Here is a 20270-nt window from a genome sequence, read left to right as displayed (position 1 = left end):
TATATGTATATATATATATATATATATATATATAAATGTTTTTTGTGAAGTATACATCATTCCATAACAAAAAAAACACTTTTAATTTGAAATTCTGTGAAATATCACCATGTTTAGCTTTACTGTGATATTATGAAAAATATATATTGTGTTATAATTTTTAAGCTCATATTGTCCACCCGCTACTTTTTTCCCCCACTTTTCTTTCATTCATTTTTTTTCATCTTGACCAGACTAGACTCCCATTGGTCCACAGGTCATTTTAGTTTGACCCCCTTGACATAAAAGAATTTCAAATTAAAACCTAAAAGTATTTATTTATTTATTTATTTTTTGGGGTTTTTTGAAGCACCAGCCACAACCTCGTAAAATATTCCTGTCAAACACCAAGAACACAACCGCAGTTTCTCCACAGTCTCTCTGGGACTTCTGTGGTTTTGGCACTGAACAGAAACGCCAGAGGAAACCAGACGCATATGTGAAAAAAAAATCTAAATCAAGAAACACATAAATCACTATGGTGATAATTTAGCATTTTAGCCATTTCATAGGACAAAGTGTATCATTAAGTGAGCATGAAAAGTTTCACTAGTTGACATCACAAGTATGATTATTTTCAGTATAGTCAGTCAGTGTGTAAATGTTGGGAAACGCTCAAACATACAGTATCTCTTTATAATCCTACTGTACTTCAAAATACCATGAAACCACAAGCACACACACACACACATACAGAAACACCAGCAGCTGCTGCACACATGCTGCCAGAAGCAGGAGAAAAGAGAGAAATGAAGGCAACAGGGGGGAAGGAGAGAGAGAGAGGAAGAGGGGAAGAGGCTGACATCTATCTTCTGTTACAGTGTTGAGCGGGTGAGTGACAAAGAAAACTAGAGAGCAGCCAAAAACATCACACAAGGAGAGAGAGTGTGAAGTGGAGATGGAAAACAAATTGTGAGGCTTAAAATGATGATTTAGCCGACTTAACTGCCCATAAAACCATCATTATTACTGTGTGTGACAGAGGAGGTGAATGAGTGAGAGAAGGAGTGAAGGGAAGGAGACAAAGGAGGAAACAGGACATCTCTGCTCCCTATATTTAGTGTCACTCACAGCTCAGAACAATAGCTCTATTCCTGGATACACTCCAGTGTTTGTGTGTGTATTTTAAGTACATGTATGTACAAAAACACGCCACAATACTGCATATTATACTCATAATACTAGGCCTGTACTCTACACAAATTTACATAGGGTGGAATATTGTGAGGTGTATGTTTTTAAAACCCAGTAGCAGCAAATGCTGTGATGGTAGTTTTGATGTTTGAGGTGACACCAATTTTCCGTGAGTCTAACTTTTTTTTTTTTAGGTAATTCTCCTTCATATAGTCATGGAAGTCACATCATGTATATTTTTTTAATGTTAAGAGATTTCAGTTCATTTTTGAGACATTTTAAGCGTTAAAAATAGATTTATGTCATTACCGTAGAAAAATTAGTCAGTCAAGATTATCACAACACAAAATGTTCATATCATCCCATGTCTTATCATTCACACTAACAGTATGTTTTATCTCACCTAGTATGCATACTATTAAGTCTATAACTACTACTACTGCTGGTATACTACATACTATTATAGTTACTAACTATTGTTAACGCCACAGTATCAGATTACTACTGCTGCTAATGATAATATTATTGCTACTCAGGGGTGGGAATTACTAGAGACACCATGATACGAAATAATCACAATATTTATGTCACAATATAATATTATCACAATATAGAGTATTTACGAAATCAATATATTGCGATATACTGACACAATAACTCTAGTCGAGTGGACTGAAATGAAAATGTTTTGTTTTTTTATGATAATCCACAAAATGTTTAATGTTTATCAGTAAATAATTAGTTAAACAATAACAGAATATGCTAAAAAAATATTGATACTCTGTGTCTCAAAAGCGATATATCATTGCCACGCAAAAAAATATATACTAATTTCCACTGGCACTGCTACTACTAATGTCTATGTCAGTTTCCATACTATCAAAAAAATAGGGAATCAAACTTTATTCATATGTCACTTTTAATCCATAATAATCCTTCCAGTTTTTGAATTTTCTAGGGTCTAGGAGTTACAGTAATGAGAAGTAAGCGTGCCAAATCCTGTCAGCCATGACAGGACGGACACAGAAGGGTTAAATAATAAAAACAACCAATACTACTACTACTACTACTACAACAGCTACCAGCTGCCATAGCAACAACTTCTGCAACTGTTTTCAACAGGTCCTGTAATGAATCTGCAGACATCAAAGCATGATCACAAATGAACACACACACACACATGAACACACGTACAGTATGAGTGATAAGAGGATGAATGGAGAGAGAAGTGAGGAGATGCCAAAGACATGAGGTCAGTCTGACAGAAGAAGCACAGAGAGAGAGTGCAGAGAGAGTCATTACCACTGCACAGATTATCACTGCAGGCCCAGAGGTGATTGGAAGGTTGCCAGTTCAAACCCCCCAGTCAGGCGAAACACAAGGGAAGTGCAGTTAAGTAACAGGGTCATCTTGTAAAAGTACTAGTGCACAAACTACAAGAAGCAAACTAACTTTGAGCTGACCTGAAAAAAAAAAAACACTGTGCAGGTTCTGCTCACATTTACTTAAAAATATACTTTAGTAAAAACAGATTTTAAGCACCACTAACTTTATATAATTCATCATGTGATCAACACTGAATGACCTTCTGAGTTCGCACCACATTTTTAACACTGTTATGTCATGTCATATATGTAATATATTATATATTATATTATACACTGATTTTAAGTAGTATTTATGTGTTGTGTCTGTTTAAAACGAAAGTCATAACTAGGAGTGATAACACCTCTGTAGGGCTGCACAATTATTCCATTATTAATCAATTATTACTATTAATTGTCAGCTATTTTGATAATCGATTCATTGGTTTGAGTGTTTTCTGATTTTTCAGCTTCTTAAATGTGAATATTTTCTAGGTACTTTGCTCCATTTAACAAATAAATGTTTAAAACTGACTTATAATGGTTTTTCGATAAAAACAAGACACTTGAGATTGTCATTATTTCATGTCATTAGGTTTGGGAAACAATGATGAACATTTTACATTTTATGGATCAAACAAGTACGTGATAAATGGAGAAAATAATCTACAGATTAGTTGCTGCCCTACACCTCCAAGTTGACCACGTTCCAGAAGATAACAAGCCAATAACGATGCTCTAAACCAGTGGTTCTCAATCTAATTTAATTTAATTAAGTATGGTAATATTTATACAAATTTGAAATAATTATACTAGCACATAGTTTAACATCCCATTTAGCAATTATTTAATTTTAAAGACAGTTCATTCTTCATTCATCAAGGACGCTGTTGATATAAATTTGTAATTCAGAGGCAGCTGCATTCAACTTCACTTGACCTTCAGCGAGGAGTTGTTGACACAGCAGCATCACAACAGGAAGCATGTGTGTGTTGTTTATGAAAACGTGTTTAAACGTGTTTAAAATCCCTAAAAAGAGTTTGTCTGTGGTCTGATTTATTCATTTCTCACTCCCCCTCCTTCTAAACTACAAACAAGTGAGTGGGTTGAGGCCAACAGTCATGTAAAGCTTTTTCATGCTTCTGACTCAAACCACTTTTGACCCTGAAGGCTTTGATTTGTATTCCACGGTAATCTGATGAACTGCTGAAGATGCCTCTTCTCTCCTGTTCTGCCGTCAGCATGTAACACAGTATGAGACAAGAACCTTGAAGAGAATCTTTCCTGATTTCTATTCAAGGGAAGGGACTGATTCATTTTGGTCACCTTGTGATAACATCATCATCTGCTTCACCAGCTCTGTTCAAAACTTCCTATGAAACGCCTGAATAAAAGAAGGTACTACTGTTTAGCCCTTTAGTTTTTTGTTGTTGTCTGTGCTTTGTGCTACTGAGGCTTTAACCATAAAGCGTAAACACACAAACACACAGTGAAACCAAATAAGACAACAATTTCCCATTATCTCACACTGCTTCCTAACTCCCTGATCCATACTGGAAAATCCCTGTCTTCTACTTCCTATCACCACAATTTGGTTGATGACATTTAAAGGAAGACACCTTAACCCTAACTTCTATTGCAGGGGTGTCAAACTCATTTTAGTTCAGCCTAATAACAACAAGAACGTGCCATTTCAAAAATATTATTCCTAAAGTTTACCATTTACACATGCTTTACAATTTACAGATAACAGTGGATCTGCAAAGGCACAAAATATTTAGTCCCAGGTATCTGGAACTGAAATATATAGTAGTTTGTGTAGTATACATTTTAACATCCTTGGGGCCGGATTGGACCCTCTGGTGGGCCTGTTCTGGTCCGCAGGCCATATGTTTGACACCCCTGCTCAAATGAACAGGCGTAGGTTTGGTTATGACATTGGTGGGGTCACCTCAGCACATCACCTGCGCTCTCTCTCGTCTCCTCTTTGACTCGCAGTGATATTTTTTCGGCTGTGATGCATTCACTGACGCTCGTAAAAACCTGTCTTTAACATTGGTGGGGATAGTCTGGCTTTCTCCAAACCATATGCACACTTATGCCCCTTGCGCTAATGTGCATTTATTAAATAAAAGTTTTACATAAAGTACTAACTTAAAGTCTGGTTGCTTTTTTAATGGTTTTCTTTACGGAGCTCCCCCTACAGTTTCGGAGTAGATATTTTTACACCACAGTAAACATCCACCCATCCATCGTCTACCATTATCCTACTTTTTATGCTTCTGTGTTTTTCACTTCTCGCCATTCCAAAAAAGCTGGTCCGATATTTACTTGTGTGTGGCCCCTCACTCAGTTACTCCTTCTTCTTCTTCGCTTCCTACCAACGGTTTTCTTTCTCTGCTTCTTTTTCACCGTCTCTGACACGACGAACGTCTAAAATAATGCTTTTGACCCTGAAGGCTTTTGATTTGTATTCCACAGTAATCGGATGAACTGCTGAAGATGCCTTCTCTTCTGTTCCACCGTGAATTAAAGACACAGTATGTAACACAGTATGGAACCATAAGAACCACAAAGAGAAAATCCTTATTTCTATTCAAGGGAAGGGACAGCGATATCACTGCCAGTACCTGTTTCTCAGAGATTTTGCAAACCTCCTGATTCTGAGGACTCCGGGTCTTTGCAAGGCTGGTTTTCTGCTAACAGACAGTAGGGGGCAGTGCAGACAGCCCCCAATCTCCCCCACAACAAGACATTTACGCATCACAATGAATCTGACGCTGTTAAATCAGGGTAAAAATCATAGTTCTGCTTTACAATCAGAAAGAAGCCTGTTTCGAAAGTCTGGTATGGAACGATTAGCGCTAATGACATCGCGTAGCAGTGTAGGAATCATGGTAAATGTTGTCTTGTTGTTTCCACTGTGCATTTATTTATACTTTAGCGACAATCATCAAAACTACATCACATATTCATTTGTGGCCACGGCAAGTGAACGGAAAATGTCGAGGTGCTGATAAAAGTGAAAGAAAAAAAAATTATGATGAAGCGGAAAATTATGAGGAAATGAAACCAACATGCACATGTATGCATTGACTGTTAAGTGCTGCAGCCAGTCAGTGCATACATACATTGGGGGGGGGGATTCCCCTTGTTTTGTTTTTTAGACACAGTATTGATAAAAATAAAACTGTCTTAGTGTGAGACAGAAAAGCAGAAGCAAGTGAGGAGCTGCTGTGAGGAGGCAATTATCTGCCACACACACTCAAGTGTGACACTTCAAAAATGAAATAAATGTGCTCTCTAAGTGGTTTTACAGTGTGTGTGTGTGTGTGTGTGTGTGTGTGTGTGCATATTTAACGTGTCGTCTCAGGTCGGACAGTGGAATTTCACGTAGGTAGAGGAGATCAATCAATACGCCCCATTACGGTTTAAGAAGGCATAAAGGAGCAACGACAGGCTATAATTACAGTACTCACAGGAAGCAGCTGTTTGCGTTTCCTTCCTGGACGGCCCACTCTGCGCTTGCTGCGGGGGCTCGCCGGCGTCCCCTCCTCTGGACTGTCCTGGTCTGCTCCGTCTTCACTCTGACCAATTATAGAGAGAGGCCACATCAAACAGGGAGCCAATGAAATGACTCTATGAAGTCATAATGGATGTCAGCAGTGAGGCCGCATTAAAGCAACAGCGAGCGACCACAAAGGCAGAGCTGGTGAAGAAACACTCTGGGCTATGGAGTGAAAAACTGCAAAACAGGATTAAGTGAAGACAGGAGCAGGGGGTAACAGCAGATTGTTGCAATTTTGGCAAACGCCGACTTTTCACACTCGCTGTGACATTTATGCAAAATGAAAATCTGGTGAAGAGAAAATTTAACGGTGGGAATGTGTTTGTTCAAAGTTTGTTGGGTCAAACTGTGAGTGAGGAGCGAGTTAAAGTGTAATTAAACCCCCTCTTCTGCGGCTAACTCCGCCCTATAACTGGTTTTCAAAAAATGTCAAGAAGTGGGCTGAGACCTGAGTGAGTGAGAGGTGGAGCAGCGAGTGGGCGTGGTTGGTGTAATCTGTTGCAGATGTCTAAAGCTGTGTTCACACTGGACGCAACGCAAAGTCTGACGCTGTTTTTTCAAATTTTTTCAACATTTGCGGAAAAATCGTGCTGACGCGACGACCAGTCAGCGATGAGATTCTCCAAATGACGCTCAGGGCAACTCTCTTTTTCTCTGCAGAATGCCCGTTAATTCCGTTTAAAACACGTCAACACGCGGCCGGACTAGCGGAGCCGGGAACCAGACCGACAACCTTCAAGTTGAAAGACGACACGCTCTACCACTGAGCTACTGTCGCCACATGTGCAGTGGTTTCCCGATACTAAAGCCATGTTTCCACCAAGTGGAACGGTTCAGTTTGGTACAGTATGGTACGTATTTTTTCATTGAGAATAGTACCAAAATGACCAGAGCCAACCGTTGCACTCTTTGGCACCCCTTCCCGAGCTAAACTGGCTCCACCCATGGCGACCGGTGTTTCTTCAATGACTGCAGTATTTTCCCACACAAAGCTCGACGTCTTGTTGACACTATCCGAGCAGGAATACGCTGGATGTCCTCCATTGTTGTCTGTCGTGTCGTGTTCGATGTTGATGTCGCACCAGTACGACGTCATGCCATCCGGCCTACCGAGTAAAAGTACTGTTCTGAGTTGAAGCGAAAGCCTGACCCAGGTGTTTACAATTCCAGAACTTTAAAGTCTATTGAATAACTGACTGGGAGCCAGTGTTAAGACTTTAAAACTCGAGTAACGTGCTCATTTTTTTTTTTTTTTTTTTAACTGGTTAAAAGTGGAGCTGCAGGGTTCTGAATGAGTTGCAGCTGTTTAATGCTGTCTTTTGTGGAGACCTTTTCAGGAAAAAGACTGTGACAATAGTCGAGATGAAAGCACGGACAGGCTTCTCCTGGTCTGTTTGGAACATAAAACCCTTTGACTGTGGAGTCTGGATATATTTTTAAGCCGACACAAGGCATAACCAGTCATGTCATTAATCATAATAATGGCACACGCTGTGTTATTGACTCTGTGTGCTCCTGTAGTCACTTCTGCTGCTGCTGCTGAACTAAGGCTTGTGTTTGCATTAATGTTGCTGAGTGGTCGCTCAGCGAGGTGCAGAAACTGCTTAGCAACTGTCTCTGACAGGGCACCAGCAGCCGCTGCCGCCGCCACTGCTGCTGCTGCTGCTGCTGCTGACTAAACATTCTGATGTCACTTCCCTGACGATCTGCATAGCAACCAGCCCGAGCGGCTAACGGCCCCGTCGGCCCGGGTGTGCTGTCCATATGCCAGCGCCTCGACTCCTCGCACTTGACACACAAGCACACTTGACACGTCTTAACCACACAGCCGCTGTGATCGCGTGTACGAAATAATGGTACAACTGAGTCCACAAAGACCACTCCAACGAGTCCTTTAAAGAATATGTCTCACACACACACTGTCCATTTATCTTTGGTCTATTTCTATCACCAGCCAGGTTATTTTAAGCTGCTCCAGTTGCTAAGTAACCAGACTGCAAACCAGGCGGGCAGAGGAGGATTCCGTCAGCAGCAGACAGCTTGTCCTCTTTCTTTCTTACCTCCCCATCCCCACACACTCTCCCTCTACACCTCACTTCTCCCCTCTTTTCTCTCTGTCTACCACCATTTCTGATTTTGTTTCCCTGTTTCACTTTGAGTCTGCTGCTGCTGCTGCTGCTTACTACTGCACACAATCCTCAACGGATTAAGCTGTCGACGCAACGAACAAGAGACTTTCAAGACCAAGGTTCAGCCTTCGCACATATGAACCACATCTAACCAAATCTGTGCTACAGACCATCGATTTCACACAATCGTATTGTCGATTTGAACATTTACAGACTGACATTTTACAATTTGCAGAACAGTTCGCCTCATGTAAAGTGCTGTTTCCCAACTTGTTTGGCTGTTTTATGACGTGTTGGGGGTCACTCAACTTTGGGTGTTTGAGAAATGGAATAAATGACACCAGGGACAAGTGTTACTTCTATAGATCTACAAGCTTATTTTTCAGCATTTCAAGCTTCTCTTGTGAGGGAGGGTTTATTAACTGTGACACCGCAGACCTTGTTGGCTCGAGGAAAACAAAAAAGTAAAATGAGTATGCTCAGACTGAACAAAGACCTTCCAAATTGTCCATCTCAAAGAGGATACACATATGCTCTAAATAAGTCACAATCTTTCGGAAATGTCCTGTAATATCCAAAATATCAGTTCCTAAACAAATCCTTACTGATTTTGGACATTGTTGTCAACGTAAGGTAGTGGTTGTAGGTGTCGGTTTTAGGGGTTTCCTGTTGGTTGATGATCACATGATGTGTCTGTTGTTTTTTGGTAACTTGGCTGGGAAGAATGTAGAGCTGCGATGGCTGACGTCACACAAATCATGTCGAGTCACAATAGTCGGCATCAAAACAGCGCCATTTTGGCAGGAAGCCCCACTGCCAGACATCTCATCTCACTCTTTTTATCAACTGTATACATAAAAAGTGAAGATGGTGGAGAACGGTTGAACTCCAGGACGACAAAAGAGTCTGAGAAGAGCAAAGGAAAGAACATTTTTTACGGAATCAACCAATCCCGTGAGGCGGCAGAGGAGGAGGATCCCTGCCATGAGACAGCTCAAAGTGTGCACAGAAGATGGAATGATGGGGAAGCCAATGCAACGGGTTTCACTGTAGTAATCAGTGGATATCAGACACAGAATCCAAAGACTTACTACAGGTCTCCATGGATTTAAAGAGCGTAGTGAACTTGGATGGCTTGAAACTAGCACTTTGCAGTGTCTCTTCTCCTGACACCACATCTGAAAGCACTAAATAAACACATTTTCAGACTCTCTAAAACACCCAATTTTATAATCTTGTTTTTTTTGGACTGGCTGAAACAGATGTATCACTTCCCCCAAAAATCCAGTGTGAACAGATAAATGTACCCAGTCCAAAATGTGGTTGGACCCACACAGACCCTGACACACAGAGAGAAAATGGAAGCCATTTTCATTCAGTCGTCCACAAAGAAAATAGAACTTCCCCATATACAATCTTCTTCCTTCTCGTTCTTAAAAGAGTTTTCTGTAAACACAGGCGTCTGTTTTCCAGAAATAGGGCTTTTTTTTTTTAAAAGGCTCCCAAAACACCACTTCCATGTGGATAAAAAGCCGATACAATACAATAAATAAGAAATACTTTTGTGGATCCTCCGTCGCTTGTTCTCATGTGTCCAGGATTGTGTCTGATGTTTCTTTTTGTAGCAAGCTTAACAGTAGCTTCAGTCGTGGTTGATGGATTACATCTAGACTCAGACTCAAAACCTCCCACACCCTGATTCCTCCACAGTGACTTGGACGATTCCTCCCAAACATTTGTGACTCACTGTGAGTGATTTCTCTCTCTGGACTTTTTTCTCCACTCTCTCAGAAACACAGAATAACTCTCAGAGAAGTCAAACTCTTTAAGGGGAAACGCTGTCCCGGTTGGCTCGCTGCCACCGTGTGAAAGTGTAAAGTTAGATGAGGCTTTATGAAGCAGCAGCTCTACAGCGTCGACTTCAAACCTCTCATAGACTTACAGGAGGTTGCTGTGGGCTCTGCAAATGAAAAGAGCCATTTTTCATCTCCTCTGTGTGTGTGTGTGTGTGTGTATGCAGCATATACTTGTATTTGTTACCTCTTTAGGACATTTTCTCTGGCATAAACACTGACCTTGTCAGGACCATTCGTCCTCATGGAGACCAAAACCTGGTTCTCATGAGGCAGAACCTCATTTCTGAGGAACTGATTAAGTTTAAGATTAATATTTGAATTGTTGTTAAGGTTAAGGTAAGGGTTAGACATTCACTGGTTATAGTTAACCCTCTTATGACCATCACGATATTCAGGCCGCCTGGATTTATTTTGATATTTATGGCTGCAGAATTGTCAAAAAATGTTCAATATGCTTCTTTCTGCCCCTTTTTTCCAAGATAACTTTCACTTTCCATGTCTGGCAGTTATTCAACCATTTAGGAATTACGGCACTGAGAAGCTGATGTCACAAACGCGTGACGCTGAATCTCGCCTGTGATTGGACGGTCGTTCCGCAGAAGTCCTAAGATTCTACCGTAATGACAAGTATATGGGCGCAAAGCTCTGTTTCTCTGCTTTCTCTGGTATCCATCTATCATCGCCTACTTCGTAGGGTGAAAGGCAGGGTCGCAGATGGCCTGTCCATAGTTTTTGAATTTTCGAGATATCGTAAATGGTCTAAGAGTTACAATAATGACACGTATGCATGCTAAATCCTGTCGGTGACAATTTTTATCCCAGTTTTTGTATTGGTATCTTTGTCAGGACCAAAGAACTTAAAAATCATAGGGAGTGAGGACATTTTGGCTTGTCCTTGTATTCTGTTGCACCTTAAAATTTATTTTTCAGGGTTAAGACTTGGTTTTAGGGTTAAGGTTAGTCATTTAGTTCTGATGGTTAAGGTGAGGGTGAGGGTAAGGGGCTAGGGAATGTGTTAAGTCTATGAGTGTCCCAAATAACTTACAAACCTATCTTTTTGAGGACATTTTGACCTTGTGGGGACATTTTGTCTGGGCCCTAAAACTTTAAAGGTTTTTTTCAGGGTTAGGGTTAGAATTGGGTTTGGGTTAGGTTAAGGGTTAGGATATATGTTTGTGAAGGTTAAGGGTTAGGGTAAGGGGCTAGGGAATGCACTATGTCTGTCTATATGAGTGTCCTCGCTACGAATATGCATACTTGTATTTATACCTTTGTAAGGTCCAAAAAGGTGTCCTCACTGAGGTTTCAAAGCCAGTTTGTGTGTGTGTCTCCAAACCCCACACTCGTCTTTTCTGCATGTGATGGTGGTGTGTGTGTGTGTGTGTGTGTGTAATGCAGAAAGACCTGTCGGTAACTAAATAACTATAAATAAATAAATAACTGTGTTTAAGTATTACACACACACACACGCACACTGAGTGCCAAACTTTATATTTGCATTGGCTAAAAAAAGCTCAGGAGTCAGAGTAGTAGTGGTGATGTTGGCCGTAGTAAAAAATCAGTGGTGGCTGTAATAATACCTGCGGCTGCTTAAATAACAGTCATCAGATTTCAGTGTGTTTAATAATAGAAGCAGAAATAATAATAACCACGACAGTAGTAGTAGTAGTGGTAGTGGTGATTATGGTTAGTCATAGGTGGGTGTAGTATGTGAAGTTTGAGCTATTTATAGATTTAAAATGTGAATAAAACTTTAAATATAAGTTTTTTATATTTAAATTTTGTATTATTATTATTTTAAAAAAGAAGAAAATTAGTGTTTCTGGTTTATTTCAGTGGTGGGCTATCAGGGCCAGCAGGGCCTTCTCTGCTGGCCCTGACAATATCAAAAAAGTATTTTTTTTTAAAATGTATTTATTATTTATAATCAAATTAATTTGTGTCTGAACGTGTCTGAATTCAATTACTTTTTCAGTATATTATGATTATATTTCCAGAAAGAATATGGTTATATTTTGTGAAGCTGAGCTGGATTTTCCATATGTCATTAAACGCATCATAGCTCCACGGACCTGCTCTAGTAGTATTGCTAGCCTTTCGTTGAAGCTGCCATTCCCTAGTTGGTTATAACTTTGACTGACGTGTGTCGTCAATCAGAATTTGTGTGTCGTCAGCCAATCAAAATTTGATGCATAGTGACAGAACGCCCCAGGCCCAGCGCTGTGTCTGGCGCTAGCCCCCGCTGTTGTCATCAACGACGTTTGAACCTTTGGCGGGTTTTGAAGTAAGCTATGGCCACTGCATTAACGCCACCGATCCATCATGTTTCTGATCTCCTTCGTGTGCACTTTTTACGGCGATCGTTTGGAGAAAAGAAGGAAATTATTTCAAGAGGAGACCTACACCGAAGAGGTACATCATTTACGGTAGTTCGAGTGTTAATGATAAATTTATTAAATTTAACCTTTTTTAGAAGTGGTGAGGACAAAACTGTTGATCATAAATAGTGCCGGGGACGTGTTCCCCCCACGTAGGGCTGACGCCTATGCTTATGTGGAAGCTTGTTTTTGTGTCATATGGTTGCTGAGTGAGATAACGGAAGATGTGGTGGTAATGATGCAGTAGCCTATAGATGCGCAGTGGTGTGTGTGTGCGCTATGGTTGTTGCAGATCAACTGTCTCGTGAATATAGTGCATAATAGTGTGTTTTGTATGTGGTTGTGTTTGTGCGTGTTTTTTTTTTTTTTTACTGAAGGCCCTGACTGAAACCCCACGGTATGCTACTGATTTATTTCAATATGAAAACAAGCTCTCTGCTTTTCAGCTTATTAAATGTGAGTGTTTTTAGTAATATTTTACTCCATATAACAAATACATTTGAATACAATGTGGATTGTATTCTCATTGAATAAAAAAAAAAAAAACACTTAAAACCGATGAATTACTTATCAACATGGCTGTATTTAGTAATCAATGAATAGCCGCTGTCCTATACTGTATGTATGACGTGTTTTTACTCTATCCACTCACTTGAATGTTTCCCTCTGGTTATCGTGATAACAGCATCATTGTTGAGCAGTGTTTCTATGGTGGCATGAGCAGAATAAATAATAATAAATGGTTGGAATAAATAAAAAAGTAATAATCCCAGTCTCTCACCACATTGTTGGAGGTTTCATTCTCTGGCGTCTGGGGCGGCTCGGCGGCAGCAGGACTGTTGGACGGCATGACGAGCAGCGGCCTTGGTGAAACCACGTTTTCTTGAGGTTTCTTTTGTTGTTGTTTTTTTTAAAGTTAAAAAGAAAAAAAGGGGGAAACAAATCAAAACATGGAAGAGGCCCTCAGACGCACCAGGTGCAGCAGCTTCATTCAACCTGACGGCCACTCGCTCAGACAATCAATCTGCTCGCCTGCGCGCTCCTCCTCCTCTGCTGAGAGAGAGAAAGAAAAAAAAAGAGGGGAGAGAGTGGGATGAGTTCATGTACAGTAAAAGGAGAAGCACACGCACACACGCACACACACACACACACAGACCCGAAGTTAAGGCTGCAGAACAGGTGTGTGTGTCTAAGAACTATAGATGATGGATGGGACCCATGTACACACTGTACTGTACCGGGTTAACACACACACAGACCTTACCCTAACCTTAACCTTCACAACGAAGTGTCTAATCCTAACCTTTACCCTAAAATAAAGTTGTGAGGACCAGGCAAAATGTCCCCCCAAGGTCAAACAGTCCTCACAAAAACAGGTTTGTAGGTTTTTTGGACATCCAGCATGCACAGATTTGTTCAACTATTCTTCTTAGGACACTGCACAACTAATCCCAACCTAAATACACATCTAATCCTAACCCTAAAACCGGGTTTTAACACTGAAGAAGCCCTCTAAAGTTGTGAGAACCAGGCAAAATGTCCCCCCAAGGTCAAACAGTCCTCACAAAGATAGGTTAGTACGTTTTTTTGGATACATGTACACACACACAGTTGAGGACACTTCCATTCATGTGGACATTTTAAACAAAGCCTTATCCCTTAAACACAACCAGTTCAACCCTAACCATAACTTAAACACAAATAAAATCTTAGCTTATTCTTAACTTATCCAGTTCCTCAAATATTTGGTTCTGCCTCATTAGGGACCAGGTTTTTGTTTTTTTTTTATCTCCATGAGGACTACTGGTCCTGACAAGGTCGGTGTTTGTGCCAGAAAAATGTCCTAAAGAGGTGGCAAATACAAGAACACACACACGCAGGTGTCCTCAAAGGAATCTGCAGGAATCAGGGTAGCTTTCAACATGGCTGTCACACTATGATTGATGGAGTCACTGCCCATTTCATTAGACAGAATGGTTGCATTCATGCTGAGGGTAAAACTATTTTTTGTCTCTTTAAACATTCCAAAAATATGATTTATATTCATAAATTAAATATAAAGCTCACATTTTAATTCAAATCTTGTTGTCACTTTCATTTGTGCCTCCATAAATCTGGAGCGTTCGTGCTACTCATACAAGTTTACAGTATTAAATCAAGTAATTGTTGATGGTGTATCGTTTTTATCCATAAAAAAGTGTGGTTTAAGGCTAAATATGAGATCTACAGTATAACTTTCCCTTGTTTTAATAAATCAATTATCCATTCAAGAAAATTGAATCTGACATTGACTTTAAAATAGCATGTTTTTGTTGGACTTACAATCCAAAACCACACGACGACATGATTGAGGGTGAAGTCAGAAAATGGGACGCGGCTGTCAAAGACGTCTGCGGACGTTAATTAATGACAAAAACGATGACGAGTGAGAACAAAGGACATTTAAGCTGTGGTCTAACAAAAAAAAAAATTGAAAAGCTGAGAACAAACACTTTGGTATTTGGAAAAATCTGTTTTCCTCCAGTTGCTTTGTCGGGTTTTGGCGACAACTGGAGAAAGCTAAAGAGCAGTTTTAACAACAGCTACTGGAAACTGAAAACCTCCACTGACTGTGCAGTTAGTTCATGTCTCACTCACACACACACACACGCACGGAGAAACTGACTGGTCACACTGGGACTGAGTCTGAAACAGCGTGACGTCTCACTGCCCAGTCAAATCCAATGAGATCTGCTCACGGCCAGGAGATTCAGGCGAGCAAGCAAAGAAAGAAAGCAGTGGTGTAGCTGACGTGATACACAAGTATACACTGTGTACGCACTACAGAAGGGCCAGGATTTACATATAACCACTTAAAAATGTGTAAGGATAAGTATCAACACTGTGATTTGACAGAACTGAAATCAAACTATTTGTTTTTGCAAATAAAAGGGATTTCATTACAAATCTTGGTAAATTAATCAAATTAATCATCAAAGCGCCGTTTCCTCCCCTACGACCACTACACCTACACCCCAAACTGTTTATCTCCCTTTTTAATCACATATCTGTCCACCAGTTCACTTGATAGGCTTCAAACTTGGCAGGTGACTTACTTACTACCGACAATGACATCGTTTGGATAAGAAATATAAGAGATACTGGTAAAAAATAAACAGGCACATATTGAACATGGACTGCGCGGTTCTCCCCTATGGCTGCATTTACACTACAGGTCTTAAATTTCTCAACCAGCTTGCATTATCTTTTTAAAATAACCCTGTGGTGGACTTGGCAACTGATCCGGAAATTGTTAGGCAGAAATATCGCATATTGCGGACCCTGGTACTCGCACGTCAGGGTCCTGGTAGTATACCACTTCACCATCGGGTGGCGGTTCAAGTCTGAATGCAGGGAATAGGAGGCATTCCTACCAAAGAAGAAGAGAACGATGCTCCCTCGGACATGTCGAAAGGTCATGGCAAAATTTGGGCTGAAAGTCTACCAGGGCCTTTGAAAAGGCATGTAACCTTGACACGACTCCTCTGGCTTGAGCCCTTGTCCTCCATTGAACTGGTCCAACGAGTGTCTACGTCATTTGACCACCTGTCACATTGACAGGGGGACATCTGATCTGTCCACTTTGAGGGCAAAATGCACATATTTAATTCAAATCTGTGCTTTCTTTTCCTGCTCACACCTTCTAACGGTCATGTGATCTGTGCCCCATGGGAGAAAAAAATTGGAAGTAGGTCACTTGCACCATGCAGTTTAAAATGTAGCCTAATACAGCACATTAAAGTGACACACATCTGATTTGAAAATCAGAATTGGCAATCCGACTTGTGTAAACACAGCCCCTTAGACAATTTGGACCCGAGTCCCTTCAGCCCAGTGACGTGAATGTAGCCTTCAATCAGCTGTGATTTGTTTGGCCTGGTGTCAGACACTGATCACAATCTGGGGGCAAGAAAAAAAAAGAAGGGGCTTAAATATAATATTCACAATTGCCTGAAAGAAAACTGGATCTCAGCACTGCTGTGAATCTAAAGCACATTACAGCTGCAGCCAATGAGTCTGGCTTTGCTCAAGATGCATCGTACGCTATGTCACTCCTCGTGCCGTGGCCTTACATCACCTCCTGTAAAGACGGACGGACGGACAGACAGCAGGCAGGCGGCTAGCGGGGATACCAGAGGAAAAGTCAGGGGGTGGAAGCTGTGCAGAAATGGGTGCAGGGTGTACAGTATCCACCCCAACGACCCCGGGGCTCCCTGCACAAGCTCCAGGCTCAAGGCCAACAAAACTCCTCCAAGTTCTGCATATGTAGGTCACACACACACAGACGCAGAGATAAAACACACACCACACAGAGACAAAACACACACACACACACACCTATAGCAAATCTATACTGTCTGATTTCAATTGTTCCAGTGTTCATGTCAGCGGTGGTTTAATGAGAACACAGTTAAAGGCCTGGGCAGAGAGAGGCCTGCTCTGCTGGGAGGAGAAACGGTTGCGCAGAGGAAAAGCTTTTTAGAAGGTGTGTCAAGGTACAGAAAGTCAGACAGCGGTAACACAGGAAAATTAACTTCACAATAAAAGTGTAAAAAATATACTATTTTTTTAAGTTTATTTCCTTTCTTTGTTGATGTATGTGTAACATATGAATGTCCTGTAGGGAGCAGTTAAGTGTTTTCTCTGTTACAGGGATGTGTAATCTGACCTAATCTGAACCAAACAGAGAAAGGCATCCTTCCCAGGAAGGCAGTTAGTTGCACAATGTATGTAACATGTAATGACCATGTTTGAACACCTTTTCAATGACTTAATGTTCACAGACATAAAAGCCTAAAAGATTCTAGGGTCATCTGAGGTCATATGTCCAACACATTTTGGTTTCCTCTGTTAGTTTTGGCCAAATACTTTTTATTTAAAGATTTTTAAGTTAGGAAGCAGAGATAATGTCATATAGAACATGCTGGTACTGCTATCATTCACATTTAAAAGAACTCTAGAAACTAGAATTAAACACAGGTAAGAACGTAATGAAAAAAAGCATGCATTAGTTGTATGAATGAATGAATGAATGGATGGATGGATGGATGGATGAACGAATGAATGAATGAATGAATGAATCAATCAATCAATCAAAGGCAGAATTAGTAGTCCGGTGTAATCACAAAAACATAAATTCACTATTTGCACCTCAAAGGACAAAACAGAAGAGCCACCTTTACACTCATGAACATGACTGAACCAAACTGTCTGACACTAACACACCAAATAAAGCTCAAGTATTTAATTGATTAAGCAATAAGTCAAAAAACAGAACACACAATTTCATCTCACTCACAAATGCTTTAAGTGATTTTATGGAAAGAACATTGCAAAACCCTCCAGCACAGATTCTTGGATGTTTGCTTATAACTCAGTAATTGTGATCATATTTCCCTTTTTTTTCCATCTTAATATTCTGAACAATTAACAGAATGTTAAAGAATACAAACAAAAGCAAATGTTTTAATGATGAAACAACTGGTTGCAGCCTCTTACTTCCCTATGATTAAGTACTTAAGTCTGTGTATTACTTGATACACAAAAAAGAAGAAAACAACTTAACAAAAGTTGTGCTAACTAAAACAAATTAAGTCTTGCAAGTCTCACAACAAAGGCTACGAGCTACAGGACGAGACAGTAAAACCCATAATAACAGATAACTTAATGGTGTGAACATGTAACAAAGTTGTAGTCAATCAGAGTAGAAAATGTGTGTGTCAAGCCAGACTGGAGATTTAAGGGCCTCTGGTGACGGCTGATAATCAAAAACATGTTTGGAATAAACTTATATCAATGTATTCATAATGGATTTCTTAAAATGTGCAGGCAAGTGTGTTTAAATATGTAATTATATTTCTTCTCTATAGTGGAATATAACATATTAGATCGTTATTGGTGTTTTAAACACAAAATAAATGACCCGATTGTGTGGAATCATTGAGTTTTGTCGGTGGTGCTTTTATTTCTACAGGCAAAACCGGAAGTGCCGTGCTGACTTCCGCTACATTGACAAAGCTAAAGCTTTATATGTGACAGCAATGGGAGCGACCTCACGCGGCCTTTCACCGGACACAGTCACAGTGTGGATGTGTGTGTGTGTGTGTGTATCTGTGTGTGAGAGAAACAACGGTGTCTAATCCCGGTGTGTGTGTGTGTTTAGTGAGAGACACGTGTTCATGTGTGTAGAGACGATAAGACTTAGTGGGTCAGGTAAAGAAAAAACACACACACACACGCGGGGCGCGTTACGGACCGAATGTACCCGTTCACCCCACCAGGCGCGCGCCCGCCCGCTCGCTCACTTGCTCGCTCTCCGCGGACGCGAGTGTTCCGCGCGCTGATGTGTCTCCGTCTACATCTGGTGGACGGAGAGCTCCGGTTTAACGTTACCTGCTGCCGGTGCTGGACCGGGGGGTGGTGGGGGAGGAGGCGGAGCACCGGATAATGTTCAACAACACACTCGTTAAAAACCGTTTGTCCGGTTGCCGTGATTTTAAGAGTGAAGTCTCTCGCTCGCTCTCTCTCTCTCTCTCTCTCTCTCTCTCTCTCTCCCTCCCCTCCAAGTTCACAACGCACCGCTCCGTCTTCACGCGCACAATCATCATCTGCTCAAACAGAACCAACGGTTCGGCTCCGGTGCGCGCGGGCGCACGCGAGCAATGACTTTGGGGGAGATGAGGGAACAGCGTCGGTGTTTGTTCACGAGCCAAAAAATGTAATGTTTATATTTACCGTGTCGGTGTCCGTCCCTCAGACACCCGGAGCCTGACGGTCGTCGCTCTCTCTCCTCCAGTTCACTCTCTCACTCTCTCTCTCTCTCTCTCTCTCTCTCTCTCACACACACACACACTCTATCTCTCTCCGCCGGGTCTGCTCTCTCCGCTGCTGCCTCGCGCGCGCCCCCGCCTCTCTCTTTCTCTCACTCTCTCACTCACTCACTCACCGGTGTGCTCGCTCTTTCACAAGCCGCAGAGGCTCTGCCGCACCGGAGAGAAAGTTTCCGCGCGGTCCTAAAGTCTACAGAAACTACCTCGCGCGCACGCGCGCACACACACATGCACTCGTGCAGGCGCGCGGGCACAAAGTCAGAGTAAAACACAGGTGGAGCAGAGCCAGATGTCAGAGAGAAGCTAACGAGCATCAAAGTGACACTCACACTCCACCGTTACCTCTGTTTTAAAGGACTATTTACTGCTTTATCTGGGCGGCATGGTGGCGCAGTGGTTAGTAGTGGTGGTTAGCACTGTTGCCTCATAGCAAGAAGGTGCTGGGTTCAATTCCAGGTCTGGGACCTTTCTGTGTGGAGTTTGCATGTTCTCCCCATGTCTGCGTGGGTTTCCCCTGGGCTCTCCAGTTTCCTCCCACCATCAAAACATGTTAGAATGTTAGTTACATTCGGTCAGGTTGGTCCCTTGTCGCAGCGGCTCTCTGATCAACCCTCCATCTGACCTCGACATCTCATTGTACAATACCAGTATGATGACAATAAAGTTGCTTTCCTTTCCTTTCCTTATTTAATGGTTTTAACAGATGACACACACCGTGTTTACTCAGTGTTATTTTATATGTCACGTGTTGGATATGCAGAGCCGGCCCTGGGCATAGGCAGTATAGGCAAATGCTAGGGGCGCCGTCATCCGCAGGGGGTGCCGAAAACGGAGGGAAAAAAATATATATATTTTTTTTTTATTATAAATACTACTTTTTTTGTGCCATTATTACTATTATTTCGAAATATTATATAAGCCCACAGCAACATA

The 20270-nt window shown here is 41.3% G+C and overlaps 1 protein-coding gene across 8 annotated transcripts in view; it reads right to left on the bottom strand.

Annotated features, from left to right (window-relative positions):
• LOC131443429 (DNA (cytosine-5)-methyltransferase 3A-like) overlaps positions 1–19433 on the bottom strand; it is a 59541-nt gene extending 40108 nt beyond the window's left edge. For 5 of the 8 annotated variants that reach the window (XM_058613054.1, XM_058613059.1, XM_058613060.1 and 2 more), the window contains exons 1-3: positions 19243–19433; positions 13250–13521; positions 6017–6124 (exon numbers count right to left, since the gene is read on the bottom strand). In XM_058613054.1, coding sequence (XP_058469037.1) covers positions 6017–6124; positions 13250–13318 — 177 coding nt within the window. In that variant the 5' untranslated portion in view covers positions 13319–13521; positions 19243–19433. Of the gene's footprint in view, positions 1–6016; positions 6125–13249; positions 13522–18900; positions 19033–19242 lie in introns of those variants that run through there. The other 3 variants (XM_058613055.1, XM_058613062.1, XM_058613056.1) reach the window with 3 other exon arrangements.
• Between the last annotated feature and the right edge of the window lie 837 nt (positions 19434–20270).

The sequence above is a fragment of the Solea solea genome, chromosome 17 (assembly GCF_958295425.1).
Source record: "Solea solea chromosome 17, fSolSol10.1, whole genome shotgun sequence".
Classification (NCBI taxonomy): Eukaryota; Metazoa; Chordata; class Actinopteri; order Pleuronectiformes; family Soleidae; genus Solea; species Solea solea.
This window is presented reverse-complemented; position numbering and strand designations above follow the sequence as displayed.